The 27,468-nt window shown below is 51.9% G+C and overlaps 13 protein-coding genes across 13 annotated transcripts; 7 read left to right on the forward strand and 6 right to left on the reverse strand.

Annotated features, from left to right (window-relative positions):
- The first annotated feature begins 35 nt into the window (after nt 1-35).
- Nucleotides 36-1,629, forward strand: BKA58DRAFT_382961 (cytochrome P450 4A10). The gene has a single exon (XM_046170140.1). The coding sequence runs from the start codon at nt 79-81 to the stop codon at nt 1,531-1,533; it is 1,455 nt and encodes a 484-aa protein (XP_046026456.1). The 5' UTR covers nt 36-78; the 3' UTR covers nt 1,534-1,629.
- Nucleotides 1,630-2,154: 525 nt separating this feature from the next.
- BKA58DRAFT_456560 (uncharacterized protein) lies at nt 2,155-4,315 on the reverse strand (the record flags this gene model as incomplete). Its single annotated transcript, XM_046174600.1, has 5 exons — nt 2,155-2,262; nt 2,344-2,649; nt 2,714-3,517; nt 3,581-3,964; nt 4,028-4,315. The coding sequence occupies 5 exons, from the start codon at nt 4,313-4,315 to the stop codon at nt 2,155-2,157; spliced, it is 1,890 nt and encodes a 629-aa protein (XP_046026457.1).
- A 1,025-nt stretch (nt 4,316-5,340) lies between these two features.
- BKA58DRAFT_382962 (uncharacterized protein) lies at nt 5,341-7,615 on the forward strand. The gene is made up of 3 exons (XM_046170141.1): nt 5,341-6,600; nt 6,664-6,872; nt 6,932-7,615. Exons 1-3 carry the CDS (start codon nt 5,653-5,655, stop codon nt 7,128-7,130), a joined length of 1,356 nt encoding a protein of 451 aa, XP_046026458.1. The 5' UTR covers nt 5,341-5,652; the 3' UTR covers nt 7,131-7,615.
- A 246-nt stretch (nt 7,616-7,861) lies between these two features.
- On the forward strand, nt 7,862-9,982 carry BKA58DRAFT_420193 (alcohol oxidase-like protein). The gene is made up of 2 exons (XM_046172736.1): nt 7,862-8,099; nt 8,156-9,982. Exons 1-2 carry the CDS (start codon nt 8,039-8,041, stop codon nt 9,925-9,927), a joined length of 1,833 nt encoding a protein of 610 aa, XP_046026459.1. The 5' UTR covers nt 7,862-8,038; the 3' UTR covers nt 9,928-9,982.
- A 190-nt stretch (nt 9,983-10,172) lies between these two features.
- On the reverse strand, nt 10,173-11,888 carry BKA58DRAFT_313872 (allantoin permease; the record flags this gene model as incomplete). The annotated part of the gene is made up of 4 exons (XM_046167448.1): nt 10,173-10,972; nt 11,022-11,147; nt 11,212-11,559; nt 11,627-11,888. The coding sequence occupies 4 exons, from the start codon at nt 11,886-11,888 to the stop codon at nt 10,173-10,175; spliced, it is 1,536 nt and encodes a 511-aa protein (XP_046026460.1).
- A 1,716-nt stretch (nt 11,889-13,604) lies between these two features.
- BKA58DRAFT_155814 (uncharacterized protein) lies at nt 13,605-15,886 on the reverse strand. Its single transcript, XM_046164860.1, has one exon. It carries the CDS (start codon nt 15,659-15,661, stop codon nt 13,700-13,702), a length of 1,962 nt encoding a protein of 653 aa, XP_046026461.1. The 5' UTR covers nt 15,662-15,886; the 3' UTR covers nt 13,605-13,699.
- Nucleotides 15,855-18,272, forward strand: BKA58DRAFT_382969 (uncharacterized protein). The gene is made up of 3 exons (XM_046170142.1): nt 15,855-16,442; nt 16,501-16,680; nt 16,734-18,272. Exons 1-3 carry the CDS (start codon nt 16,135-16,137, stop codon nt 18,127-18,129), a joined length of 1,884 nt encoding a protein of 627 aa, XP_046026462.1. The 5' UTR covers nt 15,855-16,134; the 3' UTR covers nt 18,130-18,272.
- Nucleotides 18,273-18,274: 2 nt separating this feature from the next.
- On the reverse strand, nt 18,275-18,949 carry BKA58DRAFT_456562 (uncharacterized protein; the record flags this gene model as incomplete). Its single annotated transcript, XM_046174601.1, has 1 exon — nt 18,275-18,949. A coding segment is annotated over one exon (675 nt), but the record flags the coding sequence as incomplete, so codon positions are not given.
- Nucleotides 18,950-21,467: 2,518 nt separating this feature from the next.
- On the reverse strand, nt 21,468-22,755 carry BKA58DRAFT_382971 (RlpA-like double-psi beta-barrel-protein domain-containing protein-containing protein). Its single transcript, XM_046170143.1, has 4 exons — nt 22,141-22,755; nt 21,956-22,086; nt 21,772-21,894; nt 21,468-21,704 (listed from the first exon to the last, which is right to left on the reverse strand). The coding sequence occupies exons 1-4, from the start codon at nt 22,554-22,556 to the stop codon at nt 21,601-21,603; spliced, it is 774 nt and encodes a 257-aa protein (XP_046026464.1). The 5' UTR covers nt 22,557-22,755; the 3' UTR covers nt 21,468-21,600.
- Nucleotides 22,756-22,841: 86 nt separating this feature from the next.
- On the forward strand, nt 22,842-23,855 carry BKA58DRAFT_468590 (uncharacterized protein). Its single transcript, XM_046175116.1, has 2 exons — nt 22,842-23,376; nt 23,434-23,855. Exons 1-2 carry the CDS (start codon nt 23,098-23,100, stop codon nt 23,728-23,730), a joined length of 576 nt encoding a protein of 191 aa, XP_046026465.1. The 5' UTR covers nt 22,842-23,097; the 3' UTR covers nt 23,731-23,855.
- Nucleotides 23,856-24,177: 322 nt separating this feature from the next.
- BKA58DRAFT_155862 (uncharacterized protein) lies at nt 24,178-25,575 on the forward strand. Its single transcript, XM_046164862.1, has 2 exons — nt 24,178-25,237; nt 25,291-25,575. The coding sequence occupies exons 1-2, from the start codon at nt 24,502-24,504 to the stop codon at nt 25,527-25,529; spliced, it is 975 nt and encodes a 324-aa protein (XP_046026466.1). The 5' UTR covers nt 24,178-24,501; the 3' UTR covers nt 25,530-25,575.
- BKA58DRAFT_155847 (uncharacterized protein) lies at nt 25,457-26,526 on the reverse strand. The gene has a single exon (XM_046164861.1). The coding sequence runs from the start codon at nt 26,402-26,404 to the stop codon at nt 25,622-25,624; it is 783 nt and encodes a 260-aa protein (XP_046026467.1). The 5' UTR covers nt 26,405-26,526; the 3' UTR covers nt 25,457-25,621.
- Nucleotides 26,527-26,710: 184 nt separating this feature from the next.
- BKA58DRAFT_410826 (acyl-protein thioesterase 1) lies at nt 26,711-27,454 on the forward strand (the record flags this gene model as incomplete). The annotated part of the gene is made up of 1 exon (XM_046172252.1): nt 26,711-27,454. One exon carries the CDS (start codon nt 26,711-26,713, stop codon nt 27,452-27,454), a length of 744 nt encoding a protein of 247 aa, XP_046026468.1.
- Nucleotides 27,455-27,468: the final 14 nt, after the last annotated feature.

Here is a 27,468-nt window from a genome sequence, read left to right on the forward strand (position 1 = left end):
TCAACCAACCACGACTCATATAAAACACACGACATCTGCAAGGGCGTCAATGTAGCCGTCCAGCTGTTCGAAATTCCAATGGCGCTCCAAAGCCTCGTCGTTGGCGCGATAGCGGCTCATCCCATTACAACATTGTTCTTCACACCTTTTCTGCTTGTATTGATTCGCTTGGTGTATCGCATCTACTTTCACCCTCTCTCCCACATCCCTGGACCCATTTTACCTAAGCTGACCAGCATCTTCCTTCACTACCACGCCTACATCGGAGACGAAGCAAGTACTATCCACAAGCTCCACAAACAATACGGCCCTCATGTCCGAATCTCACCGAATGAAGTCGACATAAGTGACGCGGATGCTATACCCGCAATCTACGTGTCGAAAGGAGGCTTCCCAAAAGCGGCATGCTACGCCAATTTCGACATTGACGGCCACAAGACTATCTTTTCGACTATCGATACGGATTATAGGAGCCCGAGAGCGAAAGCTGTGGTCCCGCTTTTCTCAACAAAAGCATTGAGAGAAAACGAGAGAGCAATCTGGGGATGCGTCGATCGTATGGTCGAGCGATTGAGGGACGAAGCCGCGACAAAGCGGCCTGTCAACGTGCTCAACCTGACGCGAAGCCTGGCTGTGGACGCAGTTTCTACGCACCTGTTCAGGGAGAACTACGATGGGGTCAGCGAACGCGGCCCAGTACTCAGCGTGAGCGCATTTGTGGACGCGTTCGTCGCTGTCGGCCGCTTCTTTTATCTCCCTAATATCGCTTTCACATGGTTGGAATGGACCGTTGCCAAATGGTTGCCTGATCCAGAGACTGATGACAGCATGATGCTTGTTGACAAGTTTATTGCCACACTGGTAGCAAATACCTCCGAGAAGTCAACGACATACCCAGGGCGTCTACTTGCTGCAGGAATCAGCGACTCCGAAGTTAAGGCACAGTGCAAAGATCTCATCTTTGCAGGGACAGACTCTACGGGGATGAACTTGGCAACGATTATGCGCAATCTAGCGTTGTACCCAGATATGTACGAGAGACTAAAGGAAGAGATCAAGAACAACGTTGCCCTTGGCCCGGATGCACAGGACGTTCAAGCGCTACCCTATCTCAACGCTATTGTCAAAGAAGGCCTGCGAATTAGCATGGCAAATCCGACACGCTTACCTCACACCGTTCCTGCAGGAGGTTGGACTTTCAAAAATACCTGCTTTCCAGCTGGTTCCATTGTCGGCTGCTCAGCCTATGAGCTGCACTTCAACCCGGATATCTTTCCCTCGCCAAGGAGCTTCCAGCCCGAAAGATGGCTGAACCCAACAGAAGCTATGTCGAAGTACTGGTTCGCATTTGGCGCGGGAAGTAGAGCGTGCATCGCCAGGAACTTGGCGACCATGGAGTTACAATTCGCGACGGAGAGGCTAGGTAGAAGTGGGGTTCTTGATGGTGCGCGTGTAGTACAGAGTGACGTCGAGATCTACGAGTGGTTTAATTCGAAAGTAAAGGGCGAGAGAATTGACTTGATCTGGGGTTGAGTGAGATGGCTCTGTAATGTCCTTGACTGGATGAAGTCTCTGGGTTAGGAAAGTAGTATGTGTCACAAGAAATATACACTGGCATCAAACGTCCGATCTATATGCGGCTAGAAACTTCCGTGACAGACCTTTTTCCTTCTCGGGTTCCACGTTATTCAGTGGTCATTGTAAGTGTATTGGTCAATTGCATAGATGCTTTGGATGCAGGGCAGTGTCGCTGAAGCAATCATGGGTCGAGCGAGCGGCCCCATTTGGGAAAGAATTGACCAACGCGGGCTCCATCGGAATGTTGCGAAGCAAGCAAGCAAGCCAGCAGTGAGGAGAGGCGATTGAAGAGCATACATCAACAACCAGTCAGGTATCTCAAAATTAAGAGGATGTAATGTATTCGGAAGAAGCTACAAACTAACAACACGGAGCAACAAAGGGGAAGAAAATAACAGGGAGAAGAACACAGAAACCCGTGCAAGTTCGCACTAGCGTGAAGCTGAGCGATGCGATCAATGAAACGTGGAAGAAGACAAGCATGCCAAACTCAAAACTCCAGCTACCTCATCGGTTCGTAGCATCGCAGGATTGTTCGCTTGAGTCGGGAGGTGGAGATATGTCCGGGGAAATCGATCAAGGACGGCACTTTTCGCCCTTCTCGAAGCACATCTCGACAACCTCGCGCGCGCCGTTGTGAAAACACTTCTTCTTGATGCCGCAGGTGAACTGCCAGTCGCACATCTTGGAGGCGTTAGTCGACGAACTATACCAATGAAGATGATCCAACAATGCAGGGGGTGGGTGGGCAAGGCAGTGACTTACATCGCAAGACTCATCACCGGACTCGCACAGGTAGCAATCCTCCTCGGCAAAGGAGAAGTTTGGCCGGGTTCCGTTGGAGATCGCTGGCTGTAAATGGGTGGTCGAAGTGTTGGAAGAAGGGGTCTCGTCGCCGGCGAGCACCAGAAGCATAGCGGCGGAGCCAAGGAAATCGCCAGAAGCCATGGACGTGGCGTATGCTTTGGACGCCTCGGCGTCCTCTAGGTAGGCTACGCAGAGTTCCGCTTCGCTGAGAGGGTCTTTGCATAGGAAGCGCTCACAGCCTTGGTCGCAAGCGAAATCGCACCTCTGTTGGTAGCGGAAGTCAGTCAGAAGTCCCATGAGCACACGATGGACTGGTGCTTCAACTTACATCGCACTCCGGGTTGTCGTCACAAGCGTCACAAATTGGCTTGGCGATAATGCTATCGTGGCGAGACATGGGCGCAGGAGTTTGGTTGGCACGAACTGACCTGGCTACGGTGTGGGTCGCGGTCGTGATCACAGTGACGGGAATCTCAAGTACGTGTGGTGAGCGCGAAGCGGTAACAGTTGGTGGCTGGAGGACGATGGTGGAAGCTGGGTCCTGGTAGTGGTAGGTGACGATTGAAGTTGTGCCTGGTTGCTGGTAGATGACGGTAGAGGCTGGGTTCTGTACGGTGACGATGGATGTGGTGCCGGGTTGCTGATAGATTACGGTAGAAGCCGGCTTCTGCACAGTGACGGTCTTGGTTTGAGGTTGTTGAGCAACTACTGTTACGACGCCGGTCTGTGGACGTTGAGTAACGACTGTTACAGTGGTGGTCTGTGGACGCTGAGCAACAACTGTCACGGTGCTGGTCTGTGGACGCTGAGTAACTACTGTCACAGTGCTGGTGGTTACTAGAGGTATCGAAGTAGTGGTCGTAGTGCATGGGGAGCTCTGAGGAGCTACGACAACAGTAGTGGTACTGGTGATAGGGGCAGACACGGTAACTGTGACGACTGGTGAGGACGTGGGGACGATGGTTGAGATGACCACTGTCTGGGTGGTAGTTGTGGTCTCACTGGGCCCGGAGGCAGAGACGTTGAAGCCCGGAGGCTGCCATTTGGAACGGACGCTCATACACACGGTCGTGTGAGTAGCCAAGTTGTTGCAAAGATACTTGTCGCACTCCGCACAGTCTGCGTGACATTCCTGAGGAAAAAATGAGTCAACAAGCTGGAGTCTAGGCAAGAAACCCAAGCCGAATCAACGTACTGGGCAAGTTTGGTCGTTGCAAGGGAAGCATTCTGACTGCTTGAAAGCAGTGCGACGAGTGGGTGATTGATTGTCCCGATCGTTGGAGGCTACCTCATCGCGAGGGGGTGGTCCAGTATGCCTCGGGGGTAGGGCTGTACGAGCAAGCGTGATGGTAGTGATGATGTCGGAAATCGATGCCTCAGAAGTAGGCATGGCGGTCACAGTTACGACAGAGGTGCTGATGGTAGTCTCGAGGATGGTGGCTGTGACTGTGTGGTTTCTAATGGCGTCGGCAAGCTCGGGTTGGATGTCGAAGCATGTCGTACTACCTTTCAGATATACGTCTTCGCATTGGTAGTGGTCGCAGTCTCGGCACCGGAAACCGAGTGCGTTTTCACAATACTACCAGCCAAAAGGTCAGTGAAGACTTTCTCCACCAATGCACGGGAGAAAAGGGTAACTTACGCGGCAGGTATCCTGACTTGAACACTGTTTGCACGTGGCTTCCGACAAAGCAATGGTACGAGGGGACACCGAGTTGATGTTTCTAACAGCCATATCGTCTCCCTGGTAGTAGGAGCAGTAGTTGTTCTTGTCGCAGCCAATGTGCCAGTTTCCATCCACGACGGGAGTGTGTTGGGCTGGTACAGCATCGACGGGGTCTTCAGTGGAAGTTGGCTTGACTGCGAAGCCGGCAGGCGTAGCAGCACCGAAGGCGATGAAGCCAGCGATGACGCTGGTGTTGAGGCGCATGACGTGGGGTGTGGTTGGAGGAACCAAGCTCTACCGGTGGGATGCGTTGATGGGGTGGGCTTAGGTATGGATGATGGATGGATGAGCTGGGTAGAAGAGTTGTTGGTAGAGTTGCTGGGCTGAGTTGTGATGTGAGAGAGGAGTGGAGGATGAAGACCCGAGGACGGGATTATATACTCTGGAATGGGCATGCACGTAGCTGGTAGGCGGGCAGCAGCAGTGAGGTGCTGCTGCTCCATGATACATTAATGTTTACTGTTATTGTAGGTGGAAGGAGTAGGAACATGCCAATTCTGCTCTGAAGAGAGCAAGGCTTACTCCGACACGTGGTAGTTAGGGAAGTCTCGAATCTCCTCGTGAGAGAAGCGGCCAGTGCCATGATCTTGTAGTCTCCGTCACATGCTTCGATAGACCAAGTACCCGAACATAGTCTAGGCAATGGGCATGATGCAACAATAGTCGGGCCAGAATTCACAAGTATTGAAAGGGGAAGGTACTCCTTAGAGTGAAGTGTGATACCCGAGAGCGTGGCTGCATCCGTTACAGCCTATCGCGGAAGTGCTCCTTCGTAATGAGCATGATGTCAGCAACTCGGAAGGAGCGTACGGGTACCCATCGACTGCGTGTATAGCATAACGCAAGAGATGAATTGATGCACTGCGAGTGTATGAGTGTGTCCATGTATGAGAGTCATAAAAGGAGCATTTCTTTTAACTGAAGAATGAAGGAGTTGAACCCTATATTTATGATCTGCAATCAAAATGCATAGCACGATGTTCAGTATGCATACGTATGCCTGCGCCTGGGATCTCAGATGCAATAGACCTCGTGTTGCCTGGTGGCTAGGGGCTTGCGCTGCGAATCAAAGATGTTGGTGATGTCGAAATACCGTGGCACGCGATGGAACAGATGACACTGTTTGGGAGTCGCGAGATGGCTGCAGCCAATGAGGCGAGGGACTGACGTAGCGCGTCAAGCTCCGTGGGGAAGGCGCGACGGTGGGTCAACTGCGACTCCATAGCTACCAGCGACTGCGAAACGACGCATCCAGACGGCAGCGCCCTGTTGGTCATGATGGACCTCTCGATGCTTAGGCGTCCCTCTCGACCGCTCCTTCACTTTGGGTCCCGCTCCGCGTTCGGGCGTTTCTGGCTACACAAACGCCTGCAAGCCCCGCGCAGCCCACTGCAGGCACCTGCGGCACCAACTTTACTTGAACCCTGATCTCACCCGTATTCCCTCTCTAGTTTGCTGCCAACCGCGCTCGCAAGCCTCTCTACCTTACACCTCCCTGCGCAGCCCATTCTACAAAAATCACGCGCGATCAACTGGCCGCCATGACCAACGACAAGGCTGTACCCGCCTTCATGGACCTCCCGCTCGAGGTGCGACACTCCATTTTCGAGCATGTGGCTGCGCGCGGCGTCAAGCCTAAGAAGCTGCTCCGCTACTGGTTCGAGAAGAAAGAGGTCAAGGAATTCGTTGCCCAAGACGCAATTGACAACCCCAACGGTCCCGCCCCGCGAGTCGCATACGGCAACGACTACGATGACTACGACGAAGAGAGTGCTGTAAGCGACTATAACAGTGAGGAGGAGGAGGATCAAGAAGAGGAGGAGAATGCCGTGGAAGACAGCGAGAACGAGGAGGAAGACGAAGATGGAAATGAGGACGAAGGAGCAGAGCAGGAAGATGGCAGTGACGAAGATGAAGCTGAAGATGAGTCTGAGTCCGATATTGACGGCGAAGACGAGGATGAGGAGGTAGAGGAAGCTGTCGCCGGCGCGCACGATACCCAGCCAGCAACCGCTGGCGTCCATCCAGCCCAAGCTGCTGCTCAAGTTGACCCCGACGACCAGTCCGAAGATGAGACGGCGGAGGAAAAACCTGGACAAGGACGTGTCGGCGAGGGCAAAAGCGAGGATGAGGGCGACGACGGCGAAGAGACCGAGGGTGCCCAGCTACACAATGAGGAAGAGGCCGAAGGCGATAGCGAGGACGACGAAGATTTGGCCGATGACGGCGGTAACGCTGCTGCTATAGTCGTTACAGCTCAGCCTCCTCCTCCTCCTCCTCCTCCTCCTCCTCCAGCACCCGTATTCCGACCCCACAACAAGTGGCGCCATATACCGAACTTCATGCGCATCACTCACTGTCCTCCGCCGGTCCAACTCCTGCTCACCTCCCGACAGCTGAACAACGAGGCAAAGAACTGGTTCTACGATGTAGCCGTTCTACGTATCGACGCGACTGGTAGCTTCGCCCATACGTCTTTCTTCGAGGAGGCAAGTCATTTCCCTGAACGAATTAATGTGTGACATGTACTGACGTTGTACACCAATGTTTAGGCTTTCAGTCAGATCACTGACGCTGCCTTTTCTCCTATGGAGAATATCCGAAAGGTTAATATTACTTTCGTTTGGGATTCGGCCTGGATCCGCGCCGACACTACCGACTCCATCGCGGCCATCTTCCCCGCCCTTCTTCGCCAGCGCTCAAATTTTGTATTTGAGATTTTGTTGAAGGCGCCAGATTTGCGGGAGGTCGTCATTCACTGGTAAGGCAGCCTGATGTACGATATACTTATAGAACAATCACTGACTTTACGCCCCTAAGGCACGACTCTGTTCAAGATGATGAGAGCGCGAACCTCATGCTCGACAACCTTGCGCCCTTCCACACGTTGGCTGCTACCGTCAACATCATCGAGCACTACATCGCAGCGGACGCCAGGCCCAAGAAACATAGTATTGCTGGTAAGCGTCGCGTCGAGTTTCAGAACATACTTGACATGGGTCTCGATCGGCTCTTCTAAGATGCGATGCTTGGCATCATCGTACGGCGAAAACTCGGTTGTCGTCTCTTCTCGTTTCTGAAGAAGGCAGCCACATGTGGATATGGACGGGGGAAGCTTTCCTCTTTCATGAAGTTTCGCCCCAGAAGGCCGGGACTTCGCGTCCTAGTGCCTTAGCCTACACATGCCATTGGCTCTTGCGGTCACTGTACATCGGTCCAGGGTTCCGAATGCGCAGTGTTAGTGGGCTGTAGGGTTCAAGTATCCGAAAGTAGGCCTCAGGAAATTCGAAGATGCCTCATTACATTCTTTCATCGTCCTTTCATATCTTTCGAGCTGTACGAATGAAATGTTAATATCACAACCAGCAGCTCAGACTTTGAAATTAACGAGCAACATAACGTTCTAGATCGCACTTCTCTATGCTCTTCCTTTCACGATTGTTATCCGCGGTTCTCGGACAGGCGCATATGATCGCCGTTAGGTTACGGCCAACGAATGCGGGGAAAGGACACCTGATGTGCTATTCACTACCACCATGGCCGATAGCGCAAACGCAAGGCTATCCTGAATGGACGATATGGGAGATCGTTTAATCTTTGTGAGAGCTAACAGCTCGTAGCGCTTCCTTAGGCCTTCGGGTCGCCATCTAGATGCGCGGAAAGGGTCCGCTAGTATCACCGACGCCAAGCCGAAAAGAGCAGAAGATGGGGTAGTGCGGTACTCATGTTCCTAAAAAACCTATGGCATCCGATAAATTGTGCGCGATGGACTGTAAGTGGCCGAACTTTGTTCGCAGTGGGGCAAAGGAATACTGAACATTTACTTAAACGGATTGCTGGACTCACAAATCTGACTCTTGACATTTGTCTTGTCATTTGGTATCTGAACATCTTCTCAGAGTCCCCAAGTCATAACAGGTTTTCATCATGGGTATATACAACAAGCTTGCAGAAGAGATCGATGAGGTAGACGTTATCATAGCTGGAGGTACGTTCATGTCTGTATTCGCTCCCATGTGTTCCCTTACTGACGTGTTTTCATAGGCGGAACAGCAGGTTGTATCATAGCCGGCCGACTCGCTGAAGATGACCCTTCCCTCTCTATTCTTGTAATCGAAGGGGGCGCAAACAACAAAGATGTTGCCAGCGTCGTCAATCCTGTTTTTTACCTGCAGAACCTACTGCCTGCCACCAAGACCGCTCTCTTCTACAAAGGAAACAAGTCGAAGCAGCTAGCCGATCGCGAACCCATCGTACCGTGTGGTGGTACCTTGGGCGGAGGCAGTTCAATCAATTTCATGATGTACACACGAGCACAAAGGTCAGACTTCGATAGCTGGAACACGCCTGGCTGGTCAGCAGAGGAGATGTGGCCGCATCTGAAGAAACTAGAGACATATCATGGGCCCGGAGCGAAAGAGCACCACGGCCACAGCGGACCAATCCATGTCTCAGACGGAGGTTATCGCGCAAAGGCTGCTGAAGACGACTTCATAAGCGCAGCTGAGAAGGTCGGCTACCCCGAGATCGAAGATTTGCAGAACCTGGACGATAACAACGGTATTGCGCGATGGCAACGCTACGTCTCACCAGAGGGCAAACGCCAAGATACCGCACACACATACCTCCACCCGAAGCTCGAGGATGAGCGGTACTCCAACCTTCACGTTCTCGTCGAATCGAAGGTGGTACGCGTACTGTTTGATGAGAACAAGCGTGCCACTGGTGTCGAATATACACCAAATCCAGAGTTCCAAGCTGAAATCGGTTTGAGCATGCATCCTGTGAAGGCCGTGAAGGCTCGCAAGTTGGTCGTCGTCACATCTGGTGCTTGCGGTACACCGCCCATTCTCGAACGTTCGGGCTTAGGCTCGAAGGAGATCCTCGAACGTGCTGGTGTACCTCTCGTGGAAGAGTTACCTGGTGTAGGAAAGGACTACCAAGACCACCACCTCCTTCTCTATCCTTACAAGACTGCGCTAGCGCCCGACCAAACGATCGATGGCATCCTCAGCGGACGCGCTGACGTTGCCGAGATGATGAAGAACAAGGACCCTATGCTAGGCTGGAACGGTATTGACATATCCTCCAAGCTTCGCCCCACTGAGGAAGAAGTCGCTTCCCTCGGACCAGAGTTCCAGGAAGCGTGGAAACGCGACTTCAAGGATGCGCCAAACCGGCCATTAATGCTATGTGGTCTAGTATCCTGCTTCTTGGGCGACCCAGCAAGCATACCTGCGGGCCAGTACGTCACAGCAGGTAACTATACCGCGTACCCCTACTCGCGCGGACACATGCACATCACCGGCCCGAAGCACGATGACCCACTAGACTTTGACGTCGGCTTCTTCAACGATAAAGACGACATTGATCTCAAGAAACAACTCTGGGCGTACAAGAAGCAACGCGAGATCTTGCGACGTACCAAGTTCTACCGTGGCGAGCTTGCTGCCGGTCATCCAAAGTTCGCTTCCGATTCCGCGGTCGCCGTACAAGAGAATGTCGAAGGGCCCCTGGAAGACGTCAAGGATCTGGTATACAGTAAGGAAGACGACGCTGCTATCGAGCAGTGGCTACGTGAGAACGTCAATACAACGTGGCATTCGCTTGGCACGTGTAAGATGGCGCCGAAGGAGAAGGATGGTGTTGTCGATGCTTCCTTGAACGTGCACGGCGTCAAGGGGTTGAAGATTGCAGATTTGTCTATTCCTCCTGAGAACGTAGGTGGTAACACGAACAACACGGCGCTTGTAATTGGTGAGAAGGCAGCAGATATCATCATTAGTGAACTACGAGGTAGCGCCGGTACCCCGTAGGGTGGGATGGGCTGTAGTATGTAGATTAGCGTTAATCAACTTACAAGTTCTTCGCATCTTATAAAGTACGACCTAGTATGATCAGTATGGTTGATGATCCGAGTAGCATTCTAAAGTGTGATTATAACTGTATCCTAGTCACCTAATTCCCTCTAATAAACTGAGTCGAATTTCGGGGAGACAGACACATCTACAGCACGCAATGAGGAATCGAGATGTAATATGACATGCAAATTGGCATCGATCTACAACCTGTACCTGAATCGTCTGTTTTCGCGGTCCGTCAAATCAAGGAATTCTTCGTTCTCCAGGTGTGTACCATCATCCTCTCGATCCCTCTTGTTATTCTCCCACACGTAATACGCTCTCAACACCAGCGCCATTGCCGCCGCGAAGGCGCAAGTAACCACAATGGTAATCTTAGCTGGTATGAAGTCAGGCCCATCCCCTTGTCGGAAGGTCAACGGTCCGATAATATTTCCCAGGCAGAATGACATGAGCAGGATAGCGTTCATGGTAACTTTCTTCGTGTGACCGGCAATGTTCGCGGCCACCCAGGAGTAGAGAAGCGGTAAGCTGGAGCCAATGCAGTTGGTGAGGTAGTTCCCGATGAGTTTTCCCACTTTGGATTCGCCGGGGAGGAAAGCCATGAGGCAGCCTCCCAGCGCGCCGGGTATAAGCAATGAGACGACGTTCAGTGCGCGTTGATTGAAACGGCCGGCGAGGTATGTCGCGATGAGAATTGATATAACGCTGACGGCGCCCGAGGGTAGTTGTAGTAAAGCCGTGGTCTTAGGGCTAAAGCCGAATGACTTGATGAGCGTGGCCTGGTAGGAAGATACTGCACCATTAGGTACATTGGATGATATGGTGATGATCGACAACATCCATGTCTGCGGGTCTTTGAAACAGTCGACCACTTGGTGAAACTTGAAATGCGTGTTCTCGATGCCAGTTTGGTTCTCGCGTAGGCGTTCGATGGCCCATACCTTCTCTGCTGGGGTTAGGCGAGAAGACATCGGGTTGTCGGGAAGAAGCAACACCACTAACTAAGTCAGTACAGTTTCGAGAGCCAGAAATAGTGATCAACATACCAGTTATGCCGACTGAGACAGTAATTAGGCCCACAACCAAGAACATGATCTGCCAGCTAGTGAACGTGTCACTGTCGTAGTGCTGAAACCCGAAACTGATTAAACTTCCTATCATCGTTCCTGTTCCTGCAGAGGTAGGGGTACGAAGTCAGTGTATGTCTCACATGCATTTCGTACAGCCAGGACTTACCAACTCCAAGATACCAGATACCGGTTCGCAGCGGTTGTTCTTTCTTCTTGTACCACATCGAAGTTATCAGGATCAAGCTGGGCGCGACGGCCGACTCAAAGCAACCCAATAGTACGCGTGTAGCTACTAGAGCGCCGTAGTTTTTGCACACACATGTGAGTGCTGTGACGACACCCCAGAGAATGACAGCTGCGCCGAGATACTTTGCCGTAGGAAGACGCTGCATACCGTAGCCATGGGGAAACTCGAGTGCGAGGTAAGAGACGTAGAAGAAGAGGGCGAGGTTAGAGAATTGTGCCGTGTTGATGTTCGCGTCCTCGTAGAGACCCATTACCGCCGCGTAATTCACTAGCATGGAACTGTCAGTACGCGTGGTTGCATAGTAGCAATGTAGTAATTCAAAGAGCTGACATACCCAGTGTCTTGTCTAGGTACTGCAGGCAGTAGCAGCACCACATGAGTGGCATGATCATCCAGTCAATCTTTCGAACCAGTCTTCGCTCATCTTCTGGCGTGAAAGCACCAACATTGTGTGCATTCTTGAGAAATTTGAGTGCCTCATCGCCGTTGTTGGATGGGTCCTCGACCGTACCAATCTCGACGTCCGAATGCGGTCGCGACGGAGAAGTGTCGCCCGATTTCGACTCGTGGGCTATCTCTTTCTCCGGGATACTCATTTTGCCGATATAGAGTCAAATACAGGTAAAGTAGATATTCTCTTGAGAAGTTTTCATGCAGCATGCGGTGCGACATATGTAACCAACCCCGTACCCTACCATCTCAACATCTGCATTGCCGTGTCGCCCCTCACATGCATGCCGACCTCACACCCGGCATACAGTATTGCCTATCAAGGAGTATCTATCGAAGATCGCTTCTGCATTCTCAATGCCAGCCAAACATCGTTTCTTCCGACCAGCATCCCTTATCATGAACCCTGTACCGACAAGCCGATGAATGCGCGATAGGTCCCGGATCTCTAGCCTGCATCGTAGGCGACATAGCGAGATCTTTCTTCCGAGGAATAGCCAAGAGTGCAGCGTGTGATAGCAGATTGATAATGTGTAGACGTGATGATGTCAGTGGAGATAGGATCGCGGCTGATAACGCTCCCCGTTGCTTGCGGGGCGCTAGGTGGGGTTAGGAAGGTGGTGTGTTGGTCCCTGATGAGGGGTACGATGGTAGCCAACGTCGTGAGCAGCTACAGACTTTGTATGTTTAACAATTGCATCAGGTAAGGGTAAAATCTCGGAAATAAGCCCTGCAGAGCGGAATTACACGGGACAACACAAGTTTCTTCACCACTTCCGCTGTAACAAAAGCTCTACAATCCTGTGAACCCTGGACTTCGGAAGAAAGCGTGATGCAGTCTTCTTTTTCGCGTATATGCCAGGCGTTTCGCTGGAAGAGTTGGGGAGAAATCCATCGTGTCCTGCACAAAGAATATACACGTCAAATATCGAAGGTTGAAGTGACACTTGAAGAATGCCTCACTACTGACGGCACACGTTTGTGTAAGTGTCGTGAAAACCTTGAAGAAAAGTGGCATTCCAATTTATCTAGCTCAATTCTGGAGACCAGTCAATTACTCGTTGGTCACCATTCAGGCATCTCGGTACAGGCTTTAGGTTTAGTGACTCTTCTAGGCAACGACTTGAATAAGAGGTGTCTACCGTATTGTCTTGTTTGGTAGTCACAACAGCCTTCGTGTTATAAGTGTCACGTCTTAGTGAGCGCGTGTTGTTTTATGTGAAAGACGGCCAGTGCTGTCTTTTGTCTCATACGTGTATCCGACAGCAACAAATGACTCTTCCAGGCACCTGCTCTTCGTGCTGAATCTTCTTTCGTACCTTCTTTTCCTGATTCCATGTCTCCGTTACCTTCCTAACTTTCACCCAGCCAAAGCATCTCACCAAATACCTCATCCACATTCAAGAGCCCACACTAACAAGATGTCGCAGCCCGGATATCAAGTCCAACTCCAAATCTACAATTTCGACAAGAGCAAGCTCACCAAGAACACTCGCCCAAAGATCTATGGAGACGTCGCCTCCACCAACAGCGCCGCCTATGACTGGCTTCAAAATTTGCGCATTGGGGGAGAAGTGGTGCGGGTTCTCAGGATCAAAGAAGAGGCTATGAGGTTGCAAGCAACGGTTGATGTTAGTGACAGGACCGACATCTCCTTTTGGACGGAAGTTTTCAGGGTGGGAGAGGAGACCGATGGCATAAGAGAAGGTGCTTCGTGTACTGAAAAGGTCGACAAGCGAAGGAGATTTGTCTTTTATAGTACTCATTTCTACCGAAATAGCATGAAAATAAGCCTTGGGGAATGACAGAAGACCTCCATGCAAGGGCTGTCATCACCGGTACTGAGCAAAAGAGTTGAGGCTAATATGGCGTCCGCAAGAGACGCTGTACCATATGAATTCTGGGTATCAATCTTTCTGACGATCTGTGGCCAAATCCGAACGCCAACAGCAAATAATTAAACAAGCACACTATCCAGTACGCCTTCAATCCAGACTTCCCAATTTCCCCTCTTCAGCACCGCCACCCCTTTTGCCGCGGAGCCCTCGTTCTTCCCGACCTCTTTCTGCAGCCCTTCTTTCGCACCATCGCCCTGCGCTTCCCACCACTCTGCCTCAGCCCTGTCTTTGGCCCTCTTGACCACCCTCTCTTCGTCCTCGACGCGGTACAGATCACATTTGTTACACTCGCCGCAGGGCTGTCCGGGCCGTTCGCGGAAGTGTCCACAGAAGTGTTGATATCCCTCATTTGCAAGACCCTGTCGGCAGATGTAGCACATGCTGTACCCACACAGACAGACGAGCTTATTGCAGCCCTCGGATTTTACAAAGCCTAGGTTGCATTGAGGACAGGTGCGTTTGACAGCGTCTGTGGTAGCACGTTCGAGTGTCAGACGAAGGGAAGTGAGTTGAGAAGAGAAGCATGTGTGGGGGTCATGCCATGGAAGGGAACACGAAAGGCAGGATGCGCGACCGCAGCTTGGGGAGAGACACTGAAACCGAAGGCCGCGGCGCTTTAGGTGGACACGCCTGAGGGCGGATCGAAAGGGTGCGATGACGGGCAGGCGAAATGCGATAGTTACGAAGGTGTAGATAAGAATAAATGCGAAAAGTATGGCCCGCGTAGCTTGGAAGCACAGCAGCTCGAATAAGGGCACAGATGCCAGCGAAGCCAGTATTAGTGGGCGGGATTTGAAACGTAGGCTGGCGAAGAGGTTGGTGTCTGGAAGCGCGAGGTCATCCAACTCAGCATACGAGCAGAATGGACACTGTACGAGTGGTAGCTGGGATCTGGTGAGCGCATCGCTAGCAAAGCGTTCGTTGAGTTTGGCCAGGTTATCCTTTCCATCTTGCTCTTCCAAGAGTGCGCGCTTCACAAAGGAGAAGGGTATGCACCCACGACACTCTTCGGAGCCACCAGTCATAGGCGCTATGCATTTCAAGGTACATAGATCCGTGTTGATGTTGCGCGCCCAGCCCTGGTCATAGAGGGCAGCGTTGATGGCATGCCGTATGCAACGGAAGCAGATGTAGTGGCCATCGATATCGCAGGTCGACATTTGCTGAAGCGTGTTGGGTATAAAGCAGCATTCACAGTCATACATTTCGCCTTCACGCTCGGCCTCCTCTTCGTTCCATTGCATGGCCAAGTCGTAGTCCTGTCGCAACTGCGCGTTCCGATGTTTCTCATGTTCCGGTACAATGAGTGCGTTGTAAAGCTCCTGATTCAGCTCGTCGCTTCGTGTCTTTACTAGAAGCGGCATAGACGGACGGTTCAGTCGTTCGTCGGCGGGAGTCCATATGACCAGGGGGTGATCACTGGCCGTTGGCGCCTTCCGTCGCATTAAAAAGTTGGTGATGCTGGACCTCCAGCTTCTAGTTGACAATTCCAATAGCGTCGGGCGTGCATGCGTGTAGCTGTAGTTGTATTCAGCCAGCACAGCCTTGATTGTCGAGTGGCTCAGGCCTTTGAATTCCTGATACAGCGCTTCTTTGGCGGCCTCCTTGTATCGCCGTGACCGGAACTTTTCCTCCAGCGCAAGCGGTATGCCCCGTGTGTCTCTCGGTGCGTCTTCCTTGCGGTATTTGTACTTCTGCGCCGTCTCCCGCTGCTCTTCCTGCTCGGCGGGCTTCCTGTAACGCCCCCGCACGTATTTGTCGCCATGCTTCAATAGCGTCTCGGTGACGACTTGCAGCCTGCTCTCTTCGCTAAATGTAGACAGCATTTCTCGGAAAACCTCGGGCTGCATGTCCGGGAAGATATCCGTAAGCGCCTGCAGGGAGGCATTGAGGTCGCGGAGATCGGGCTCATCAAGGCCATGACTGTCGATAGAGGGCGGAGGCTGGATCGCTGGCTGCGTAGCTGCAGAAGCGCGTCGCAGCTTGGGCGGGCGTACAAGGGAGGCGAAGACGGTCGACATTGGAAAGAGTGCGCCTAGCGCTGCGGCGAAGGAGGTTTGCCAAGCATGCGGCGACGACAGGCCAAGAGACGTGTGCAGAAGTTAACTAGACATTAAAAGTAGTAGGGCGAAGTAAGAAGCGTAGAAGTGAAGCATCAAGCCCGGAGGAGGTGGTCGTGTGCATCGTAGGAATTAAGTTGAAGGGTGCTTCCGACTCCGAGAGGAATGACGCGTAACCGATCCAGACCCTGCCAATCATTATCGCCTGCGCACGTGAGACATGCACCTCCACAAACACCACCCCTACATTGTTCGACCCCAGCTTCATCGCCTCCAGTAACATCCATGCCATGGGCAAAGAGTGGACTGGTTGGATGATAGGCATATCAGACGCGCCTCATCCTGCGTGTTATCGATGATGACTTCTCCAATGCATAGGCATCCAAGGCTGCGCACTCATCTTCACCTTCACTCAGCCAATCCAGCTGACTTTAATGGCGCACAGACTTGGCAGTCTCAAACTTAGGCTGTACAAGCAAAGCCTGACGCGCGCATCAGCTACCCCGCTACACAGGTTCTGCCTTGCAGTTGCTACTCGACGCATGCTACTTCTGTCACGCTGGCACATGAAATGTTATGTTAACAAGCCAACAATTCAACCAAGGATGTCGCAATCCGTGGCTCAGCCTCTCGCTACAAGATCAGGTACTCGTGACGAAGGTGGAATCCCAATAGCCACTGGGGAGCAGAAGTCAGGTCAAGAGGTCGCCCCGATAAAGAAACGCCAACGTGGTAGAAAGCGGTAAGTATTGCGCTGACACTAGTCTGTACAAGTGTACAGACAGCTAACAAAAGCGCAGCCAGCACAAGTACCTGGATACAGCAACAGTGGAAGCCGAGAGTTCAGTAGCATCCAATGCGCTACAGGCCCATGAGGCAGTTATTGACGGCGCTCCCCAGCTTACAACGGCGGGGACTGCAGTAGTCAAAGAGGACGATGCTCTACAGATGAAGGCACGAAAGGCGCGTCCTTCAAAACTGTGAATAGGCCAATCTTGCCTCAATTTCCATTCAAGTCTGACTTCACACATAGAGAGCGTGCTAGGCGAAATGGAGCGAAAACATCCCCGTCTGTAACGACTTCTTTCGCGTCAGCAGAAGTCGCAACAGTGAAGGTGCCATCGGTAGCAGTCAAGGGAAGACTTCCAAGATCAGCTCAAGGCGAAAAATTTCCATCAAAGGAAATAAAGACTCAAACTGCCAAAGCAGGACAATCCCGGGCACAGCCTTCACTGCAGGCGCCTTCTTGGAAAACATCATGGATGTACCGAGAGACCACCGGCTCGCCTGTTCGCACGATAGAAGCATCAGCACTGGAGCCAGATACCACCAAGGTATCGTCTGCGCGTGGCTTCGAGACTTTGTGTAGCTACAACTGGCAGTGTGATGGATCCATATATGTTCCTGGTGCACCCCCAAGGTGGAATCCTCCACCACTGCCGACCACTCTTGCTCAGGACTCAGGGAGACACTTCGTCGATCAGAACGCATCTCGCGTGCCCAAGTATCCTTTCGAGCCCGTCTTCGCGGCCCTTGCTGTGATGGGACCCAACGTCATGCTAGACCAAGTCCACATCATCGCCAACCGCAACAGTCTGCGCAAGCTACTGGATTTTTCCGCTGGGAGGAAACTGGACACTTTCTGCATGGGCTTACACATGGTTGGCGAAACGCTCATCATTAGCCGTAAAGAACGGAACGCTCAGCAAATGATTCATGGTTCACCGAATGCGGGCTTTGGACATAACTTCGAGAAGACCTTCACGGTGCCTGATCATGAAATGGGGAACTCTAGCAGTCATCACAGGGTCGTTCGGTACCATATCGGCCCTTTGGACTGCGTTGTCCGATTTGAAGTCGATGCATATTATGACGACCTGGATGTTGCTCTTGACTCAAAGTTCAGACAGCCTGTGGATGAGCCCGTTGGCACCGCGAGCGCTGCTATGGCACAGCTGAACATCGCAGGTCTGCCACCAACTCCAACCAATCCTCGAAAGACTCCCGCCGATAAGCCTACTGTAGTTGTTGAAAAGGGAGTCTTCATCAACCCGTCCAAGCTCGCGGAGATCAAAGCCAAGAAGACCGCACGTCTCACAGAAGCACTGCCGCAGCTTTGGTTCGGCCGTACGCCCTACTTTATGAACGGCAACCATGACAAGGGTACGGTGCACTCGGTGAGCATCAGTCATGCTGAGAAGGAATACCCCCGATGGGAGGAAGCCAACCAAGACAGGCTCCGCAAGATGGTGAGTTTGCTTGCAGACCTAAGGGATGACGTCGCGCGTACAAAGGAGCACGCAGCCATACTCGTCTACGATGAGAAAGGTGGGCCATTGAAGGTATATGCGATGAAGCAGAATCATGGCGTACTGCCTAGCGAAAACATCGCGAAGCACTGGACCAACGCTGAAGGTAACGCGGGATAAGGAGTCATTCAAACGGCAGAACCTGCTTCTACATCTACATATATGGCCCTATAACAGTATTGCAAAACCGCCAAACTGAACACCCTACTAGGAAGCTGGGTAATCTGAGACTCTATCCTGGCACGTCAGTAGGTGCCTCCTGCATTCACTCCCATGTGACTTGAATTCTTCCCTCCGCCTCTGCACCCCAATAATTGGTAAATATGCCCTTCTGGATATCAAGGTCTGACACGTTACACGCCGCACAACGATCTCTGACCACAAATTCTTGCTCCACCAACTTCTTATCCTCGTCATCAGCCATCCATGCCCGAATCCCTTGATTGCATAGTGCACTTGAGCTCTTATCAATAGGCCAAGTGCTAAGCTTTCCATCTGGATTGACACCTTCTGACTTCCATCCGTCTTCCAGAGAGGAACCTCCAATTTCTCGGCCAATGTCAAATATTTCCCAGCTTATAGCAACGGCGAAGTCGCTTGATATCATTCCTGGCCGGCCACATGCTCCTAGACCCTCTTCAAAGTGGGTCAACTGTCCGACCTGATGGTCTGCAGGCACGATGTTAGGAGCTACGTAACCTGTGGGAATGGCGAAGGGATAACTGATCGGCCAGTCTCTGGCAAGATGTGGACCTTTGTAGACTGGTGGCGTTCCCACAGCGTTGCTTGGCATGGTACGTAAGCTACTATAGTTGGCGGCTTGTGTGCTGTAGGTAAGCATGGAAATAGTCCAATCGGCCGGTGGCGTCAGAGATGGGTGAGGTGGTACAAATCCAAGGCCAGTAGCTGGAGTTGGAGGAGTTGAAACTGGCGAGTTCCCGGGTATGGGTGGAGTGGGGGGGGGGGGGGGACGGACGTTGTGAGAAGACTAGCGACAGAGGTTATGAGTTGAGGCTCGCTGGCTAAAGCAACGGGACTAGCAGAGGAACCGACAGGAGGAGGGTTTGTATCCCCCACGGCGTTTTGTTGTAGTGAGAAGCTGGGAACATTGTACGCAACATGGCCACTATATGGGGTGGCTTCGACATCTGTACTTGGTGCAGGCGCTTCCTTAGTTGTGAGTCGCCCGCTATCGAAGGTCTCCATCAAGGACGCAGCACTCATCGTACCTGTGCCGGATATCACCGCTCCTTCTTCTTGCCGTCCACATGCATACACCTTCCCCTTGAGAGTGTCTTGGACGTGGCAAAGCAAAGTCAGACTTTGTACATACTTCTCGCCTTCGTTAGGTAAAGCACAAAGTGCCTTAATCTCTTTGTCCAGCCTCTCGAAAAATTCTTTATAGTCGCATTTTGCTCCTTCGTTTATTGCTGGAAAATCCTGCTCGAAGCTATCGCATATGGTCTTATTAAGCGTTTCGCCCATCTTGAGATCCCCAGATGTCGGGGGTATTTCTGATTTGACGGAGTAGCACATTTGTATAACCAGTTGCCGGTACTCCCAATATACTTGCCAGTACGTCTTCTTTACCTCTGGACCTGGCAAAGAAGGTGATTGGGCAGGGACTTCGCGGCGCTCATGAACCCTCGAAGGCACCGTGGGATTCGGTTTGCCCATGAAATTCCAATGCTGGGCTTCTCGACGCACCGCGGCATTGCTGCTTGTCGTACTCAGAATCTTCACACTGTATCTATTATCCGCGTCATTATTTCCCATTGTCGCAGTCAGCATGATCATCAGAGAAGGAAACAAATGCCGGTTTTGCTCGTCATTCCCAGGGATCGGCGGCAAAAAGCGCCGGAGGTATCGTAAACCGTTCCATGGATTCGATGCTACTAGTCGTCTCGCTTGCGCAACGGAAGACGTTGAAATGACTCTAGTCTCTTCACCTACAGACCGAGTGGCTGAAGTTTTGGTAGGCGGCGGTGTCGTATCTGGACTAGGCGTCGAGTCCGCGGCAACAGACGAGGATTCAATGCTGGGGATATCGATATGATGTGAGGAATCCCTAGAAGTGGACGGATCACCTGTATGAAAGATGGTATTTGTTATGCACTTTGGAACGGCCTCTGCGGGTTCGGTCTCGGGAAGCTGTGCCGAAGCTGAATCGCTGCCAGCACTCGAAGCTACCATTCTAGATGTTCGGATAGTACTTGTGATCGTTGTTGTCAATGTAGTAGTAGTTGTTATGGTAGTATCTTCGCAGTCATCTGGATCTAAGGCCAGATCCGAACCGCGAAGGAAGGGATCATGACGTGGGTCTAGATAGCCACTCCGTCCAACGAGATTCTCCAGTACAGCTGTACTTTGTATGAAGACAGAAGATTGGGAGGATGGGCTACCTAGGAGGCTTGATGATTGTACCGAGCTGGATCCGAGGGTGGTCGTTGGTGTAGGTGTTGGGGATGGTGTCTCGCTTGTCTCGAGAATAGATGTGACAATTATGGCGCTCGTGCTGTCCAGCGGCAAGGCCAAGGTGTCGATCGTTTGCTGAGCTGACGGAAAGGATGTAACTGGTGTCGCAGTCGTGACTGGTATTGCATTGGGTTTATCGCCTGCAGTCAATGACGCTAATTGATGCTCTGTGTTGCTCGCCGTCACGTAAGCGGCAACACCTATGGAGAGGATAGCCGCGATTTCGAGGGCATACATCAAACGGCTTTTCACACTATACTTTGATCCTGCCATCTCAGTTATTTGTTCTGTCGCTTTGGAAGCTCTATTAACAAGAGTGACTTTGTCAAATGTAGGTGGTAGTGTCGCTTCTGTATCTCCTTTACCTAGGGAAATTGGTCTGCGCGGAAGCGGTTTTGTTACTTCTGGAGCCGCAGTATTAAGAGAAACGTCTTCGAGTTCAGGTGATTCTGGAAATGCTTCCCCCGGCCTGATACCAGGAGGCTGCTGTTCGAAAAATGGTCCCTTGGAAGCGTTATTTAGTTCGAATAAAGTACTAGACGTCAATCCGAAGCTTGGGAAAGACGGTTCCGGTAAGACTGAGTACGTTGATGACCTGGTACTGGCGATCGAATCTCTTGCTGCTGCCTGTGGAGCTTGGAAGTCTTGTCGTAAATCGTAGCTTGTGGGTCGGCCCCAGTCAGCAATCCCTCTCTGCGAGAAACCTTGAGAGGCGCTTCTTTGAAGGGGAGTATCGGGAATTTGTTGTGATCCTTTTTCGGTATTGAGATTCGCACTTCCCGGCGGCAGGAGACTGCTTATCACTGGTCGCTCGCTTGTCGTAGATTTGGACGAACTGGGTCTGCTCCGTTTGCTGAGACCCATGGATGTCTACGCACAGTGCGGCATATACCAGTGCACTTTCGAGAATGAGGTGGGTTATCAGAACGTATAAAGTTACTGTCAATGTAAACAGGTTCACGTATCAGGCAAAAGGTAGAAGAAGAGTATATCATCAGTAGAATTGGAAAGCATATATATGCCACACCAGTGTGTGAGTAATAGGAAATGCCGTAATGTGTCACAGTCGACCCAACCCTGAGTCATGACTGTGTAACGGGAGCCAAGTGACAATGCTCAGACCCAGGACCACTCCACGTTGACCCTGCCCTTGCCTTTATCAGCCAACTTGTTGAACATGGCAGGGCTGACATCGATGTCGTCGTAAGCACATCCCATGCCTGGCACAACATTAGCAACAACAATATGAAGTGGCGTGAGACGGGATATCCCATCCTGAGTACTTACACTTGTCGACAATGGTGACAACGATGCTGGCATCCTTGCCAGTGCGCTCGTCCACGCGGTGAGCTCGAACCTGCCTACCACAAAGCGGGTTGTTGTTGGGGTTGGGAGTTCCCTTCTCGTCCCCTGATTGAAACATGGTGTTAGTATAGCTCTCGCAAATAAGTTGGTGAAGATCAACACTTACAGCGCCCGTGGGAAACAGCCATGACAGCGTCATTGTCGCCGTTCACATGACCGCAAGCGCCCATCGCCGGGTTGTAGAACGTCAACTGACCTTGAACTAGGGGTCCGACGGCTGGAGACACGGCATTGTTGCTATGGGTATTGTTAGCAGAGGCTATGGGGAAAAGGCGAAACACAGAGACTCACCCGGAGGGGATAACCAAGCCTGCTGCGAGACCGATGATGAGAGCCAGAAGGGAGACAAAAGTGATGCCGATCATGATGAGTAGTGTACGGCGGTTGATGTGGTTGTTGAAGTATCTTTTGTGTGGTGGCAGGAAGTTGTTGTAGTGACGAGAGAGTGTCGAAGCAAAAGGACTGGTCTTTGTACCAGGAAAAATACCACAGGTGAAGCCATACCGCCTTCCATTGTGAAGTGACTTATCGTCAGGTGCGGTCACTTCGCGTGGAGCGGTGACCCTAATCGCATCTTTCGTTTGTTGACCTGGCGGTAAAGGTAGTTCCCATTTCGACCCGACTGTAGTAGTGGAATTGGACGGGTCCTTCAAGTGCGCCTGGGCTGCCTCTGGAAGCGGCTTCCGTGATATTACTGGAGCATTCATAACTATATATCAAAAGCGCGTAGCGTGTGTGTAACGTGAATAGACTATTGGGGGTATCTCAAAGCATGTAAACGTCATAACATATTGAAGCGATTGTCGTCGGAAATGAGTGTACGCCTAGACGGCTGGGACCGACGTGAGTGGAAACGAAGGAATCGGGTGGAGTATGGAGAAGGCGCGAACTTGTGGGTCGCGAGAGTGAAAGGAATCAAGGGGTCAGCGCGGATCCTTGGCCTTTGGGAGATTCGCTATTCGCCGAGGCTCGTCCGGAGCATGGCGACCTCACTTGAACTTGACAGAACGCTGTTCAATACACTGTCCGTAAACTCGCTTATATCGCTATCGCGCTTTCGCTTTCGCTTTAAGATTCGAAGCAATCGGTGATCTGATTTCACGTTTGCTTAGATAACTACAACTTTGGTACCCGTTTGCGAGTCTCGACTGCTACCAACGCACTTTACGCCGCACCTCGGTACACACACAATCACAGCGCATCGACTCACCACCTGGGCAGCTTCCGACTCATACCGCAGATAGAGTCATGGCGGAACAGAGCATCAACATTCCCCAAGTCATCGTTTTCATCGTCGTCACGTTCCTTGCTGTGCGATGGTACTTGAGAAAGCCCACCGCGGCGGCCCCAGGCACGCGAGCTGCGGCGAACCGCGCTGCACCCCGCGTAAGCCCTGCGCAAATAGACCAAGTCGCTGAGATGCTGCCCCAGTTGAGCAGACGCGATATTGCATGGGATCTGCAGAGAAATGGCGGAAACGTTGCGGCGACAACGGAGCGGGCCCTGAGCGGGCGAGGATTAGACACGGTAAGTCTCTTGATCTGAATTCTGTCGTGCGGTCGACATATGCTAACACATGCACAGGCACCAGCCTCTTTCCAAATACCAACACCGGCACCGCGAGTCGCAGCTACACCAGCGCGACCATCCCCAGCCCCAGCAAGACCCGCACATCCCGATCTGATAACACGATACAATCTGTCCTCGAAGCTCAGTCAAGTCTCGCAGCCGGCACAGGAGGAGCAGCCAAAGGCGAAGTCATGGAGCGCAGACAAGAGTGAGAGGCAAGCAAACTTGCAAAGACGGCGAGAGGAGATGATTCTGGCAGCACGGAGAAAGCTCGAAGCCCAGGAAAAGGCGAAAGCGTCAGGCGCTGCCTAGTCACGGCTACGTTATGCCGGAGAAGAGGAAAAGGCAGTGGAGCATGAACGCATGCGCTGGTTGTTATACCCTAGATCGCTTCTACAATATATGTTACCATGCACACCATCAGATGATGACAAGTACTCCATATGTCCCATGGCTGAGTCTTCCTGTAACATGTTATTCGCGTGTAATGTGTTGAGACATCCGCCTAGAGGCATGTTGTATAGTCTCATCGGCTTCATACTATCCAGATTGTAATGTTGTCCTTGCAGTGGACACACTTTACAACCAACACTCCGCCAGTTATTCGGTTTCAACAACACAACAAATGATACTACCCTAGATCACCATACTGAGTGTATTGCTCTCGATTTTAACACTCGCATAGCAGAGCATGCGGCATGTATTCTCAGTATCTACAATCTGTGACGTCACATCCCCTACTCAGTATCCGGGCACTGTGACATTTATCCCGCTGAAGCCACATATCACTAAGAAGACGTGCGAGTAGTAAATGCAGAAACTCCTTGGATTATTCATCTCTGAAATGTCTCAAAGTAATCTTCGCATACATCGGCGAACAGCTCTCAATGGAGAAACGGACTTACAGCGGACGGAGTTAAGCCTAAGTCAACCGGCATGACAGTGTGTAGGCGGCTTCCCGATCAACAACATATATAGAGAAGTGTCCTGCCGTGATTAATCAAAAACCAATAACCCTGACTATATCTATTTGTCTATAATTACAAGGAGCTTCTTCATCTTTCCTCCCAACTGCGTACTGCCATGTCTTCACCACTACCCTACAATCGCCGGAATGCGCTTGCCTCAACCATCGCAGCCGACAACGCATCCAACATAGCTGGCAAGATCGTCTTGACTACTGGCGTAACGCAAGGCGGCCTAGGAGCAACGTTCGTCGAAGAGATCGCAAAGCACAAACCCGCTCTTCTGATCCTCGCCGGCCGCTCGCCATCGAAGGTCCAAGCCACAGCCGACAAGATCAAATCCAACCCAGCGAGCGCCAAGGTCGAAGTGCGCATCTTGAAACTCGATCTGGCATCGCAAAAGCAAGTCCGCGAAGCCGCGAATGAGGTTCTCGCGTATCCAGAATCCCACATCGATGTCCTCGTCAACTCTGCAGGCATAATGAAGGGCCCCTACCGTACTACAGCTGACGGTATCGAGAACCAATTCGGATGCAACCACATCGGGCATTTCCTCTTCACGAACCTTCTCATGCCTAAGATCCTTGCTGCCAAGGCACCCCGAATCGTCAACATATCCAGTGACGGTCATCGCTTCAGCAGTGTGCGTTTCGACGATCCGAATTTCCAAGATGGCAAAGTATATGATCAGTGGGAAGCATATGGCCAGAGTAAGACGGCAAACATCTTGTTCTCTTATGCGTTGGCAAAGAAGCTGGGTTCGAAGGGATTGAAAGCGTTCAGTCTGCATCCGGGAGTGACGCTTGGGACATCTCTTGCTGAAAAGTTCGACGATGAAGACATGACGAGTGTCGGTAAGTTGTCGTCGTTGAGAGTTGACACAATCGCCGTTCTGACAAACATATAGTGGCCAAGGACAAAGAGATCGGCTGGACTCGTGAGTTTGACCTGAAGTCGCTCGATGAATGCGCGGCTACCCATGTTGTTGCCGCCTTCGATACGAGATTGGACAACTACAACGGTGCGTATCTTGACAACGCCAACGTGGCGCCGCAAGAGGTGCAGCCGACCGCCACGAACCCGGAAGATCCAGAGAAGCTGTGGAAACTGAGTGAGAAGCTCGTCGGAGAAGAATTCGTGTATTGAGCAAAAGGTTGCTCTGTAGATAGATCAAACTATCTGGGTATCGTAAAGCATACCAATGCCATTGCAATGCTATTTTCAGTCGCCTTCTGTTCTCATGCCCACTTCAAGCACCGTGTTGCCTCGTGCGCGTCTTTACACTCCAATCCACATACCCGCGCTCCACACTTGCGACACTTGATCTGTCCCCAGTATCCGCAGTTGTCGCAAAACTGTCTCTGAGGTGGACCGCCAGTGGGAGGAGGCGCAGCGTGGCTTGCAGCGTAGGAAAGCGGCGGCGCGGCAAGTAGAGCCTCGAGCTCAGCGGGATTCAATGGCGCGGGTATGGAGTCGTCGATAGAGAGCAGCGCGTCGTCTGCATTTGCATCCTCGAGTCGCGATGGCGTTTGCGCTATTGTTGGAGGCCCTGGTGTTGCTTCTACTGGCGTCGCAGGCACAGAAGCGAACGTGCTTTGCCTTCGCAAGGCTTGTGCGGCTCCCCTTCCTCCTGTGGGTTGAGACACGCTTCCCCTTGATGTAGTTGTCGTTTGCCCTAATTGCGCCTCTTCATCGTCGAGCCAATGCTTGATCTGCCGCTGGTATTGTATGATCCTCCTTGCATTTTGTGTCTTCGGCACGCTCGGCTTCCCGGGTATCGTGATAAGCTGCTTGGGGTCGTTGTCGCGTTCTAGTTCTGTTATGCGTCGAGCTATGGCTGTCTGTTGTCGCGCAGAGAGTTCATTTTCTGCCCGTTGACCGCCAGGTGTTGCTGCGGCAGCGCGCTTCTTGTTCTTGGGGTTGATGGCGACTTTGGAGGGGTCGTAGCCTGTGTCGACGACATAAGTCCATCCAGGTGCGACGGTCGCCGTGGAGTTTGGGAGCACTTCGACGTGTGGCATAGTAGAGTGCGGAGTGTAGGAGGTGATGTTGCGGAGAGTTCGGCGGCGTAGAAATTATGGGTCATCTGCCGACGCGTCGCAAAGTCCAGATGCCGCGTACCTGCATGATCGATGCGGGGTACGTACACTATCTGGATTACTTCCGATCTTGTCATCATCTCGTCGGATGTTAGCCGTGATCTTCAGAGGTGTATCACATCCTCGGCAAATCTTAAACATGCATAGCCCTAGAAAGCTGTTGGCCAAAGTTTGTCTGACTTGCCCGAACAACTCCAGATAACTGCACATTGCCCCTGCAACCAAATCATGGCGCCCGAAAGGAAACCGCCTATTGTACTCCCACCAACAACCCCACCAAGCGATATTTCTAAGTCTGCGGCCTTCATTTTCATCCATGGTCTTGGTGACGAAGCAGAAGGGCTGGAAAGCGTTGCTCGCCAATTCCAATCCGCGAATAAACTGCCGCACATGTCTTGGACTATACCCAACGCTCTAGAGAACCATGACCTAGCTACCACCGCCTGGTATCTACCCACACGCCTCTCTCCTTATCCACCATCGCGACCTGAGCTCGAAGACGACGAAGATGAGGAGGGAATGATGGCTACTGTATCTTATACTACAACATTGATCGATGATCTGGTCGGTCAGGGCGTTCCAACGGAAAGGATCGTCTTGGGAGGGTTCTCACAGGGCCATGCTATGGCACTTTTGACTGGATTGGTATCAAAGTATGCCGGGAAGCTGGGAGGGCTGGTCGGGTTATCTGGATACCTTCCTCTGGCAGATCAAATACCCAAGCTGAGAGAACAAGCTGGGTTACCAAAGGAGGTGGGTAGCAACGGAGAGATATTCCTGGCAAGAGGAACAGGGGATAGATTGGTACCGAAGCGGTTGCATCGTATGTGTTATGAGGCATTATATGGATTTGGTATCGAGCAGGACAGGGTGACGATTAAAGAATATGAGGGCATGGGGCATGTCATGGCCGGAGCTGAGCTTCGGGATTTGTGTGCCTTCTTGGAGAAGGTAGTACCGGAGATAGACTAAGATGGACTTGCGTC

The sequence above is a fragment of the Alternaria rosae genome, assembly GCF_020736505.1.
Source record: "Alternaria rosae strain MPI-PUGE-AT-0040 chromosome Unknown BKA58scaffold_4, whole genome shotgun sequence".
Lineage (NCBI taxonomy): Eukaryota > Fungi > Ascomycota > Dothideomycetes > Pleosporales > Pleosporaceae > Alternaria > Alternaria rosae.

Coding starts and splice junctions, on each gene's coding strand:
- BKA58DRAFT_382961 (XM_046170140.1), top strand. CDS start 79: ATGGCGCTCCAAAGCCTCGTCGTTGGCGCGATAGCGGCTCATCCCATT.
- BKA58DRAFT_382962 (XM_046170141.1), top strand. CDS start 5,653: ATGACCAACGACAAGGCTGTACCCGCCTTCATGGACCTCCCGCTCGAG. Junction 6,601..6,663: donor ATACGTCTTTCTTCGAGGAG/GCAAGTCATTTC, acceptor ACCAATGTTTAG/GCTTTCAGTCAGATCACTGA. Junction 6,873..6,931: donor CGGGAGGTCGTCATTCACTG/GTAAGGCAGCCT, acceptor TACGCCCCTAAG/GCACGACTCTGTTCAAGATG.
- BKA58DRAFT_420193 (XM_046172736.1), top strand. CDS start 8,039: ATGGGTATATACAACAAGCTTGCAGAAGAGATCGATGAGGTAGACGTT. Junction 8,100..8,155: donor AGACGTTATCATAGCTGGAG/GTACGTTCATGT, acceptor GTGTTTTCATAG/GCGGAACAGCAGGTTGTATC.
- BKA58DRAFT_155814 (XM_046164860.1), bottom strand. CDS start 15,661: ATGTCGACCGTCTTCGCCTCCCTTGTACGCCCGCCCAAGCTGCGACGC.
- BKA58DRAFT_382969 (XM_046170142.1), top strand. CDS start 16,135: ATGGCGCACAGACTTGGCAGTCTCAAACTTAGGCTGTACAAGCAAAGC. Junction 16,443..16,500: donor CGCCAACGTGGTAGAAAGCG/GTAAGTATTGCG, acceptor ACAAAAGCGCAG/CCAGCACAAGTACCTGGATA. Junction 16,681..16,733: donor AAGGCGCGTCCTTCAAAACT/GTGAATAGGCCA, acceptor CTTCACACATAG/AGAGCGTGCTAGGCGAAATG.
- BKA58DRAFT_382971 (XM_046170143.1), bottom strand. CDS start 22,556: ATGAATGCTCCAGTAATATCACGGAAGCCGCTTCCAGAGGCAGCCCAG. Junction 21,895..21,955: donor GGCTGTTTCCCACGGGCGCT/GTAAGTGTTGAT, acceptor TGTTTCAATCAG/GGGACGAGAAGGGAACTCCC. Junction 21,705..21,771: donor TGTCACCATTGTCGACAAGT/GTAAGTACTCAG, acceptor ATGTTGTGCCAG/GCATGGGATGTGCTTACGAC.
- BKA58DRAFT_468590 (XM_046175116.1), top strand. CDS start 23,098: ATGGCGGAACAGAGCATCAACATTCCCCAAGTCATCGTTTTCATCGTC. Junction 23,377..23,433: donor GCGGGCGAGGATTAGACACG/GTAAGTCTCTTG, acceptor ACACATGCACAG/GCACCAGCCTCTTTCCAAAT.
- BKA58DRAFT_155862 (XM_046164862.1), top strand. CDS start 24,502: ATGTCTTCACCACTACCCTACAATCGCCGGAATGCGCTTGCCTCAACC. Junction 25,238..25,290: donor TGAAGACATGACGAGTGTCG/GTAAGTTGTCGT, acceptor ACAAACATATAG/TGGCCAAGGACAAAGAGATC.
- BKA58DRAFT_155847 (XM_046164861.1), bottom strand. CDS start 26,404: ATGCCACACGTCGAAGTGCTCCCAAACTCCACGGCGACCGTCGCACCT.